This window comes from Chiloscyllium punctatum, chromosome 12, assembly GCF_047496795.1.
Source record: "Chiloscyllium punctatum isolate Juve2018m chromosome 12, sChiPun1.3, whole genome shotgun sequence".
Classification (NCBI taxonomy): domain Eukaryota; kingdom Metazoa; phylum Chordata; class Chondrichthyes; order Orectolobiformes; family Hemiscylliidae; genus Chiloscyllium; species Chiloscyllium punctatum.
Genome location: NC_092750.1, coordinates 70,066,310 through 70,078,633, shown reverse-complemented (window position 1 = coordinate 70,078,633; position 12,324 = coordinate 70,066,310). Strand labels below are relative to the sequence as shown.

The following is a 12,324-nucleotide window of genomic DNA, read 5'->3' as shown; positions in this document are numbered from 1 at the left end:
TGATCCTTTATTTTTAAACGGTGATCCCTAGTTCAAAATTTTCCCATAGAGGAAGCATAATCTCCACATCTACACTGTCTAGACCCTTCAGGATCTTTTATGTCACCTAATCAAGTCACCTAATGGTCTTAATGCCACTGGGTAAAAGCCTAACCTATCCAACCTTTCATTTTGAGATGCACGCACCCACATCCATACTCTCACTTAGTCAGTCACTCAATCACTCACTTTCAATCTCTCATTATCGCTCTCTTCTCTCTTTCTTCCAGCTACTGGTCTGTAAACCCTCATTGAACTGCCTCCAACACATTTACTTCCTTAATTAGATGACCAATACTATGTGCAGTACTCCAAATATGATCTCGCCAGTAGCCTGTATAATTGAAGCACAATCTCTCTACTTTTGTATTCAATAAATTATAACATTGGATTTTCTAATTACTTGTTGTATCTGAATACTAACCTTTTATAATGAATGCACCAGGACCAGACCCCTTTGCATCTCAGAGATGTGTGTCTCTCACCATTTAGAAAATATAGTTCTTTATTATTCTTGCAATTTAGAGCATACACATTTTCCAATAATGGACATTTACCATATCTTTGCCACTCAGTTAATCTATATCTTTTTGTATCCTCATTATATCCTCTCTGCTTGTGGTACAGGAGACCTATGGTATCTGTGGGAATAGCAAGAAACACTGATGCTCTTCAAACAGTCAGCTTACTGAGCCATGTAGAGTCTAAAGCAAAAAATTTGATTTAAATCACGTCCTGATAAGGAAAATCAGATTAGGTTAAGGAAGAGACTTCCAATACTAATTGACTTCTGAACGATGAATAGGAGATATAATGCAGCCGGGTCTATCACGAATGCCAGCCTTCCTTCCATTAACTCTGTCTACACTTCCCACTGCCTTGGGAAAGTAATCAACATAATCAAAGACTCTTCCCACCCTGATTACAGGACAGCTAGATAAGGTGGTTAAAAGGCAAATGGAATACTTGTCTTTATTGGTCAAGGCATTGAATGCAAGAGTAACAAGATTTTAATGGAAGTATATAAATTGTTAGTTAGACCATATCTAGAATACTGTGTGTAGTTCTGGTCACTGCACTATTGGAAGAATGTGATTGCACTAATGAGCATGCAGAGGAAAATCATAAAGATGTTGCTTGGGCTGGAGTGATACAGTTATATAAAGAGTTGCAATTGTTCTTCTCAGAGTAGAGAAAGTTGAGGGGTGACTTGGTTGAGATGCACAAAGTTATGAGCGTATAGACAGGCTAAATAGGGAGAGACTTTTCCCCTTAGTAGAGGGATCAATAACCTGTGACACATTGTTAAGGAAAGAAGGAGGATGTTTAGAAGCCATTTGAGGAAAAATGTTTTCACCCAGAGGATAGTGGGTATCTGGAACTCACTACCTAAAATGGTGGCAAAGGCAGAAACCCTCAACATTTAAGAAGTAATTAGAGAAGCACTTGAAACATCATAGCATCCAAGTCTATGGGCCAAGTGCTGGAAAATTGGTTTAGAATATATAGATGCTTAATGACTGGCACGAACACAATAGGCCAAAGGGCCTTTTTCCTTGTCGTAAAAACTATATGATTCTAACATTGAACATTGAGAAGTTATACTTTTAAAATCAGACAGTTGTTTCGCAATAATTATGTCTGAACACATTATTTCAAGTTCGCTCATTGCTGAATTTACCAGCCCTAACTTTTCTGTCATATTTAATGAGAAATTAGTGGTCAAGTACTCTAAGTTCATCCATATATATCTCTTTTAATGCCAAGTTTGTCAGTGAGAACATCTATGGAGGAGCAGGGTATCCCTGACAGCATATTTGGATTTGTGTGTTTAAATATGTATGCATGTATGCTAGATGTTGCTATCCAATTCACTCCATAATAGCTGAAAGCAGGATTAACTTCGCCATTACAAATTCAAGTTTGGGGCCACCACTATATATGTTTTGGTTATATCACTATAAACTGACCAGGATAAACTTGGAATTATATGTTCTATAATACAGATAATGTTAAAAATTGTTCTTATCCACGGTTCTAATTTCAAAATTCAATTTTTATTTAGCAAAAGATAAAGGTGAAAAGAAGCTGTTTGGTTTTGCATTTACACCACTGATGCGTGACGATGGTACAACACTCTCAGATGACGTCCATGAACTGTACGTCTACAAGGTAACTACAGTTCTCTTTGATTTCCTATACGTGGTTCTGCTATGACGCGACAATTGTGTTCCTCTGCAAGCTCGTGCTATAGAAGATCACATGATGGAAAACTGCTATAGAAAATCGCACTGTAAAAGATCATTAATAGAAAATCACTATACGTGTTCAGTAGAAAGTTCACGTTATCCAAACAACACCTACAATTCGTCAATCGCGTTATAGCCAATTCACGCTGTTGAAGCATGCATTATAGCAGAATAACCTGCATTAGATACAACCTCTCATCTTATGTTGCACATTAGTTTAAGTGTGGTATCCTGTCAACAGCCATTCTTACTACAATTCAGATTCAAACTCATTCAACAGTCCTTTCAAATGGCTGTAGACTAGAATATTCAGCAATCTGTTATGGGTGTCAGTGCCTCCTCCTAGCTCTAACAATCAGTTGGAATCAGACATACTGGGGTAAAAGACACACCCTGTCATCGTCTTTAGCACAGACATTTCCCCCATTTGAGACTCATAGGCTCCTCCCTAGTGATATTCTAGTTCAGAGCCCAAACTCCCTAATGGTTGACAGAGGCATCAACACATTGCTCATTACTGTTCTGCAATAGTATTCTAAAGTCAACCATTCTCTAATAGAAGGCCTGGGTTTAACCAATGGCGTTTAATGTGTTGAAATATAGACAGATTTGTATTCTAGTGTGCAGAGATCAGATTCTTCTTAGCCCTTTACCACTGGCCTTCATGACAATGTCATTCTGCATCTCTTAATTTAAATGCAATTCACTTTGATTTTCCTGCTGTGTGTGAGGAGCCTGGTGATGCTACAGTTGTTGTCTGTGGGTTATTATAATTGCTATAGGTAATAATTTACTGTGGCCAGCTTTCAAACAAACATAGTTAGAATCAATTTTGAACTCATCATTTTGAAAGCATGTGAACCTGCTGTAATTGTCACAAAATGATTTATTTGGTAAATGCAGATATTGAATGAAGCAAGAACATGCTGTTGGCATAGCAGGTTCTATAAGTAAATGTAATTAATTGCAAAGCTCTCAAAATTCTGATTTGGATAAGGTTAGTGGTTTCAAGGTGGCATATCTTTAGTACATTTACCAACACAGCACCGAATGGACCATTCAACCCAACATGCTTGCACTGCCTCTCTAAAAGAACAACTTTAATTTTGTAGAACTGTAAATCATTCATGCAAAGCATTTCTCCTATTTTGTTTTGCCAGTTTTTGTTAGTTTTGCTTCCATAATCCTTTCAGGAAGCATTTGTAAAATCATTATAATTCTCTACATGAAAACATAATGGCAATTATCACCATTATGAAAGTGAAAATTTTCCTGAAAGACTGACCAGAGACCTGCCGTAGCCCAATAGATAACTGCAGCACATTGGCTGAAGGATGGAATAGAAATGCTGCACTTGCAAGTGACAGGTTAAGCTTGAGAACTGTTCTGAGGGCATTCTCTCAGTATAATAAATGTATTGAGTTCGGTCCTATAATGCCCTATTATGGTATCAGCACCATTATATAAGTGATACAATCATCACATTTCAATGAGTCACTGCTGGAGACAGCACAATAGAAGCCAGATGCAACACGCTACATATCCAGTTACTTCTGCATGGTCCCCCATGCTGGTCCCTTCTACTGAAGAGGCATCTGACCCAGCATTATCACATTGACAATCAGCCATGTCAACTGATGTGGTGATCAATTTTCAGCTTTGGGCTATGCAGATCCATGTCATTTGCCAAAGAACATTAGTTTGGCTGCAAGAAGGAAAAATAGCTTGTACATAAAAGATAGACCATCATATAGGCCAAGTAATTTATAATAATATCTGCTGTGGGAAAGTCCTCAAGTTAATGGGATATGATTTCCCACACACAAAGCTATATTTACTATCCCTAATCAGTCCTTGGTCTTTCCAAATACATGTAACTCCTGTTCCTCAGAATTCCCTCCAACAACTTGCCCACCACTGATATCAGGCTTACCTGTCTGTAGTTCCCTGGCTTTTCCTTACCAACGTTCTTAAATAATGGCACCACATTAGCCAACCTCCATTCTTCCGGCACCTCACCTGTGGCTATCAATGATACAAATATCTCAGTAAGGTGCCCAGCACTAATTTCCCTAGCTTCCCACAAGGCTCCACGGTACACCAGAACCGGTCCCATGAATCTATGCATTTTAAGATGTCCAGCACCACCACCTCTTTAATCTGGACACTTTAAGATATCGCTATTTATTTCTTCAAGTTCTCTATCTTCCATATCCAGTAAACACTGATGCAAAATACTCGTTTAGTATCTCGCCGATCTCCTGTGGTTCCACATATAGGCGGCCTTGCTGATCTTTGAGGGGCCCTATTCTCTCCCTCGATACTCTTTTGTCCTCAATGTATTTGTAGAAACCCTTTGTATTCTCTTTAACCCTATTTGCCAAAGCACCATCACCATTATGAAAGTGAAAATTTTTTGCTCTCTTGATTCTACTGCCCTTATACTCCTGTAGGGATTCACTGCTGTCTATACCTGACTTATACGTCCTTCTTTTTCCTGACCAGAACCTCAAATTCTCTAGTCATCAATCATTCTCTACACCTACCAGCCTTGCCCTTCACCCTAACAGGTTCTGTACAACACTTCCACCCTTTGATATCACATCCTACTTGTGATAAAGATCAATATTTTTACTGTTTTTTGTTGAACTTGTACCTTTAAAAGAATTGTCATTTACATTCTGTTTTAGGAACGAATATCATATCTCAAAAGAGATCAATTAGCTTATCAATATAATGGTTTGTGTTATTATAAAATTGATTACCAAAGCTTTGGCTTACCAATCCGTCAGCTGAGAGGTATAGTGAAAGCCATGGATTGTGTCACCTTATGGTCTTTCAGCAAAAGGATGAAGTTGCAGAAATGAGAAGCATAGAGAGGATGATAAGATGAATGATGGAGAATAATTGTAGAAAGAATAAAATTAACCTTGGAATTTTACTTTGCAGTGTGATGAAAATAGCACTTTCAGTAACCATGGGCTGTACCTGGGTCTTCCCTGCTGTAAAGAAGACTTCAGTGGCTGTGCCAACATTCCATCCAGTCTCATATTTCAACGAAGTACCAAGGAGTTCTTTTGGATCTCAACTCTACTATCATCCACTAAACTGACACAGAATGGTAATGGTGTACTATTTTATGTTATCTTCCAAAGTTTTCAAAGCTGGTTTAGGTACTACTTGTTTCTCACTTACAGGTATCCAAATCAGTACTAACCCCTATTAGACACTGGTGTAAGAAGGCTTAACATCTCAGATTTTTGTCTGCTATCTTTATCATGGTCTTAATGGACTTATCCTTCTGATGGAGTACCAGAGACTGCAATTTAGATCCACCATATTAAATGATCATACACAAGTATTATATGGCTGAATTTCAGGGCCAATATGTCTGACTTTGCTTAAATAATGTTTCAGGTATCTATTGTTTGATAACATTTATGGTGTGGTATAATGTTGTGTTCTGGCCAAAGAAACACAGAAGCTGCCTTACTTTGTCCAGTAATACTATTGGTTTTGATCATCACCTTTCTATGTGGAATGGATAGTTGACTCTGCAGACTGAAATACTAAACTACAAATAAAAGAAGTTAAATATAGTTTAACCAAAGTTGGTGTAACAACAGCAAAACCCTATTTGAAAATAAATATTACCCAAATGTTGGTTTAAGATCAGTAGAAAGTGCTGGTCTGGTTTAGTAAGGTGAACACTGCTACATAGATGTTAGCCTCCACCTAACAGGTTTATTTGGAAGCACTAGCTTTCAGAGCCTTCATCAGGTGGTTGTGAAGGAGCAGCACTCCCAAAACTAGTGCTTCCAAGCAAACCTGTTGGACTATATCCGAGTGTTGTGTGATTTTTAACTTTGTATATTCCAGTTCAACACTGGCACCTCCAAATTATGCCTTCATCGAGGTACTGTTGTCAGGATATTGATCGAGTTTGAGCACTTCCTGATCTGTAGTGCTGTAATCCCTTTTAATATAAATTCTGTGATATACGATCTTATACTCCACAATTATCTGATGAAGGAACAGCGCTCTGAAAGCTACTGCTTCCAGATAAACACATTGGACTATAACCTGATGTTGTATGGTTTTTAAATTTCCATTTTGAAATCATGTTGTGGTGTACCACAAGATGTGTCTTCTTTGTGTTAGCTGAGACTTTGGACAAGAATACAATGTGACCAATACAGCTGCAGCCTGCTGTTGAGAGGGAAACAAAAGAATGGTGCAACTCACATAAGGCACTACACACAACATAAGTGTTCAAGCAGAAGAAACAGAAAATGCTGCTGTTCCTTGACATAGTTGAACATGTGGTTGTCACATCAGAATTTGCTCACATCTGTGAATTTGAAGAAACCCTACTCCCTGCTACCCTGATGGCCATGCATTATTGGTGACTGTTGAAGTTGTCATCATGATCAAAATTTGCCTCTCAATATTCCAGGGGTCTGTTGGAAACACATCCAGATTTTGTTTCAGTTGGCAGTCCACAAATAGATAAGGCAGGTGACTAGTTTTTTGTCAGTGCCAGCAATAATACGAACTTTTGTAGCAATAATGCTTGTCACAATGAGTAGGCATTTAGGATTGCACCTCTAGCTGTCTTCCCAGATATGTGGAGCACAATTCACAATACACATCTGCACATCCCTGTATTAACCAGGAGAATTTGCAAACCCCTTGGACTTCCATCCCACTAGTGTCCACATAGGGTGCAACCACAAAAAGGTACACTTGCAGATTTCTGGATATTTGGCATGATGCTTTCAAACTGCAACCACCAGTCTCCTCAATGACTTTGCACCTGGAAACTTAAATGGTGGCCTCAAGGATACATGGAATACCCACTTCAAACTCAGCTGCTGACACCTGTTGGAAAGATGACAAATGAAGCCAAAGAACATTTTGATTAATACCAACAAGCTGAATATATTCAGGTATATGCAAAGACCTCCGCCAGGGTGGATATCTTGTACTATGTTCTAAACAACATTGGACAGCAACTTGATTTAAGCCTGCAGGAGCAACAAGGTATGGGTTTTTCATGGATGATCTTAAGGAGATGGAGGAAGATTACAAGGAGTGCAAGGCAGCGCCAGCTATTCGCATTGCTCACAGTAAAACCTTATTAATGAATTCTTTACTTAGTTTGGAAAGGTGGACCAAATTCAGAAGATTTTCAGAGCCATTCTTCATGATCCCCTTTATAATTAAAGATATAATGAATAGAGTGAATGGGCAGGTGTTCTTAATTGATATAGTGGGGGTACTATCTGATTCGAAAAAGTTAATTAGAAAAAAATGTTAAAATAACAAAAGACATCTAAAAATTAGTAGCATCCTACAAGGAATTGAATTGTGGCTCCACATCTTCACTATACTTATTAATGACTTTGAAGGGTTCTTGTGGTGTCATGGTCGTGTCCCATCTGCTCTAGAGATGTATAAAAACATCGCTGAACTTGTTGATTAGAACATATTTTTAAAAATTATTTTGGTGATAGAATAGCAAGTCATGTATTCAAATTAGCCAATGACACAAAGATAAGCAGCATTATAAGCACAGTGGAAGGTAGTGTGAAATTACAATGAAATAGTAATGTATTCTATGAATGGTCAAAATTAGGCCTAGTCGATTTCAAAGTAGTTAAATGTGAAATTATCCACATTAACTTAAAAAGGAAAGTTCACTTCAATATCATTAAAAGCTGGAAACAGTGAAGGTTCAAAGAGACTTTTAGATCCGCATGCATAAATCATTAAAATGGCATAAAATAATTAAAATGCTGATCTCATCTCAGCTTCAACTCCACTTTCCTGCCCAGTCTCCATAAGTCTTCAGCCCTTTAATAATTAACAATCTGTCGATCTCCTTATTAAATTTAATGTATATCACAGAATTCCACAGATTCACAACCCTTTCAAGAGAATTCTTCCTCTCATATTTAAAATTTGCTACCTGTTATCCTAAAACTATGACATCTCATTCTAGATGCCCCACATGAAACATCGTCTTGATGTCTACTTTATCAATCCTCTAAGACCTTATATACCACTCCTTGAAAGTTGAGTTGCAGGTAGAAAGAATATTGAAGAAGATATTTGGTATTCTTCCTTTTATTGGTCAGAGCATTGAGTATAGGAGTTGGGAGGTCATGTTGCAGCTATACATGTCATTGGTTAGGCCACTTTTGGAATATTGTGTGCATTTCTGGTCAGTCTCCTAAAGGAAGGATGTTGTGAAACTTGAAAGGGTTCAGAAAAGATTTACAATGATGTTGCCAGGGTTGGAGAGTTTGAGCTATAGGGAGAGGCTGAATAGGCTGGGGCTGCTTTTCCTGAAACATCAAAGGCTGAGGGGTGACTGTACAGCGGTTTTCAAATCATGAGGGGCATGGATAGGGTACATAGACATGGTCTTTTCTCTGGGTGGGAGAGCCCATAAGGAGCAACCTTTTCACGCAAAGGGTGATGCATATATGGAATGAGCTGCCAGAAGAAGTAGTGGAGACTGGTGCAATTACAACATTTAAAAGGCATTTGGGTGGGTGTATGAATAGAGAGATATGAGCCAAGTTCTGGCAAATGGGATTAGATTAATTTAGGATACCTGGTCAGCATGGACGAGTTGAACCGAAAAGTCCGTTTCTGTGCTGGACATGTCTGACTCTATTAGATTGCGAGTCATTCTTCTAAGCTTCAGAGAGTACAGGCCTAAACTTCTCAATCTCTCTTCATAAGACAGCCTCTCATTTTTGGAATCAATCAAGTGAACCTTTTCTGAAGTGCCATGAGCTTGAAGGGAATAGAGCACAGATGTACCAAAGTAATACAAAAATAGAAATTGCTAGCAAAACTCTGTATGTTTGGCAGCATCCATGGGGAGAAAGCAGAATTATCATTTCAAGTCTGGTAACTCATGAGGACTGACAGCAGCTAAGAAAATGTAGTATTTATACTGAAGATGAGATTGGGATAGTGCGGGGGAGAGGTGAATGGATAAGTGGAGATGGAGCCCAGAATTAGAGAGGTAAGAAATGTAAGCAGATATGGGGAATATTAGTAGTAGGTCAGACAGAAGAGAAGCTGAATAAGTAATAATGAGAGCTGAGAGTAGGAGAGAATGAGTAGGCTGTGCTAAAAGCAACCCATGTCATGTGATAATAGGGCTGAGAGTGGATAAGAGTAGTTTGGTTGTGCTTATAGCAACTCATATCAGGACAGAATGAGGGTCTGGGAGCGGGTGAAAAACATGGAAGGTGGAATTAGATTCTAAAGTTATTGATCTCTGTGTTGAGTTCCAGAGGCTCCAAGGTCCTCAAGCAGAAAATGAAATGCTATACTTTGCACTGAAACTTGCTGAAACACTGCAACAGGCTTGCAACGGAAATGTTGGTGTGGGAACATGATGATGTCTTTAAGTGGCAGACAACTGGAAGCACAGTCATTTTTATGGACAGAAGATATGTGTAGTAAAGCGGTCACCCAGTCTGCGCTACCATAAAGGAGACCAGACTGAACAGCGAATGCAGTAGACTCATTTTAAAGATGGCAAATCACAGCTTCAGGAATGTTTGAGGCCTTGGATAGTGAGGAAGGAGAAGGTAAATGGGTAGGTGTTGCACCTTCTGCGATCGCATAAGAAAGTGGCATGTGAGGAGATGTTGCGCATGGAGAAAGAGTGTGTCCCGAAGGAACTGTCCTTCTGGAACTCTGACAAAGGAGGGGAGGGGAGCATGTGTCTGGTTGTGGTATCCCACTAGTGGTGATAAAAACCGCAGCTGACTATCCTTTGAATGCAGAATCTGGTGGGATGATAAGTGAGAACCAAGGAGACACTATTGTTGTGAGAGAGAAGTGAAGGAGTGAGGGCAGAAGTGAGGGAGATGGGTCAGATATAGCTAAGGGCCCCATAAACCATGGTAGCAGAAGATCCTTGGTTGAAGAAAAGAAATAGAGGTTTCAAAGCCTGTCCTGCAGAAGGTGGCATGATCAGAACAAATACAACAGGGACGGAGAAACTGAGATAATGGGATAGAATCCTTTCAGGAAGTAGGGTGTGAGGATGCTTAATTCAGGTAACAGTGGGAGTTGATGGGTTTGTAATGAATATTTGTGGCCAGCCTATTCCCAGCAATCGAAACAGATGTTGAGGAAGGGAAGGGAGAAGTTAGAGATGGATTAGGTGATGGTGAAATTAGAAGCAAAGTTGATAATTTTTTCAAGTTCCAAAAGAGAACGAAGCAGCACATGATGAAATCATCAATATACCAGAAGAAGAGTTTTGGGGAGGAGCCGGAGTAGGATTGGAACAAGGTTTGGCCATGGCTATCCACATGAGCCCCAATTACAACTGTGTCATTGTGGGGTATTTGGAACATTCCTTGTTCCACTCCTATTCAACTTCTCTCCTAGCCTGGCCTACTATCAATAAAATCCTTTCATCTGCCTACCTTTTCTCTCTCTCTCTCTCTCTTTCTCTGTAGACTCTGCCTTCATTTATCCACTGAGCTCTTCCACAAGTAACATTTGCGCCACACAAATGCTAGGCAATGACCAGCTCCAGTAAGAGGTGATCTAACCACTGCCACTTGACATTCAGTGGTGTTACCATCACTGAAGCACCCGCTATCAACATCCTGGGGGTTGCTACTGACCAGAAACTCAATTGCCTTGCCACATAAATAGTGGCTACAAGAGCAGTTCAGAGGCTAGAAATAATATAATAACTCACCTCCTGACTACCCAAAGCTTGTCGATCATATACAAGGTACATGTCAGGTGTGATGAAATACTCCCCACTAACCTGTTGCTTTTGCTGAAACTCTCCAGTCCTGGCATCATCCTTGTAAATCTTTTATGTACCCTCTCAAGTTTAACAACACCCTTCCTATAGAAGGGTGACCAGAATTGTACATAGTATACTAAAAGTAGCATCACCAATGTCCTCTACAGCCACAACGTGACACCACAACTGCTATACTCAAAGCACTGGCCAATGGAGGCAAGCGTCTAGTGCTTTCTTCACCACCCTGTCTATCTGGGACTTGACTTTCAAGGAACTATGCACTGCACCCCTAGGTTTCTTTGTTCGATAACACTCCCAGGGCCCTACCACTAACTTCGTAAGTTCTGCACTGGTCTGCCTTCTTCAGTTTTCTTCTATTTGCCCACATGGCTGTGTCTTGTTGACCTTGCTCTTAGCAGTGTGGACTTTTTCTCCCTTTCACACCTTCATTAACACACATTTAGTGCCTCAATCGTTCCTTCACCACCATTAGCAACTTCTGCTTTTGGCTATGGGCACCCTCACCATCTGTTCCCTTTGTTCTTACTCCCACTCTGTCTATAACATAAAAACCATCATTTTCTGATCTGATGACTTCCTCCAGCACACTGTTTGGACTACATTACCCATGCTGCCTTTAGAGTCCCACATCTGCATAGTGAGGGCCAGCAGTTTGGTGCCTGGCAGAGGTTTAGCCAACAGACCCAATGGGAGCTATAGTTATGACATGCACCTGTCTTGCAGCAGTTGGCAGCCAGCAGCTGGAAGTTTGAAGGTGAGCACGCCAGAGCCCTTCAGCAGCTGTCATTTGGTGTAGCTGGAATCAGTAGCGTGGCCCTGTAATTACTGAGCCTGCGATGGGGGGGGAGTTGATAGATATATAGACCCCACTAAAACAACACCCACCCTCCACCAAAACACCCCCCTCCCTCCACCAACATCCTCCTTCCTCAACCAACATCCTTCTCCCTCCACCAACACACAGCTCCTTCCTGTATAAACTCCCCTGCTCCTCTCCATCAGCCGCTTCCACTAAAGGTTCTCCTCACCCCCACTGTAAAGTTTAAAGAGGTGGCAGTTGAAAACTATTCACACTGATATTCCCAGTTTGGAGAACTGGAGAATCTCAACTCTTTACACTGAGATTCCCAGTTTGGAGAGCTGGAATATCCCAGATGTTCACAGAGATTCCAAATTAGAGAGCAGGAACATCCCAGCTATTCACACTGAGATTCC

The 12,324-nt window shown here is 40.1% G+C and overlaps 1 protein-coding gene across 5 annotated transcripts in view; it reads left to right on the top strand.

Annotated features, from left to right (window-relative positions):
- The window catches only part of dock3 (dedicator of cytokinesis 3), an 889,649-nt gene that overhangs the window by 599,245 nt on the left and 278,080 nt on the right, over positions 1 to 12,324 (top strand). For all 5 annotated transcript variants that reach the window (XM_072582733.1, XM_072582732.1, XM_072582735.1 and 2 more), the window contains 2 exons: positions 2,105 to 2,211; positions 5,238 to 5,409. In XM_072582733.1, coding sequence (XP_072438834.1) covers positions 2,105 to 2,211; positions 5,238 to 5,409 — 279 coding nt within the window. The remainder of the gene's footprint in view (positions 1 to 2,104; positions 2,212 to 5,237; positions 5,410 to 12,324) is intronic.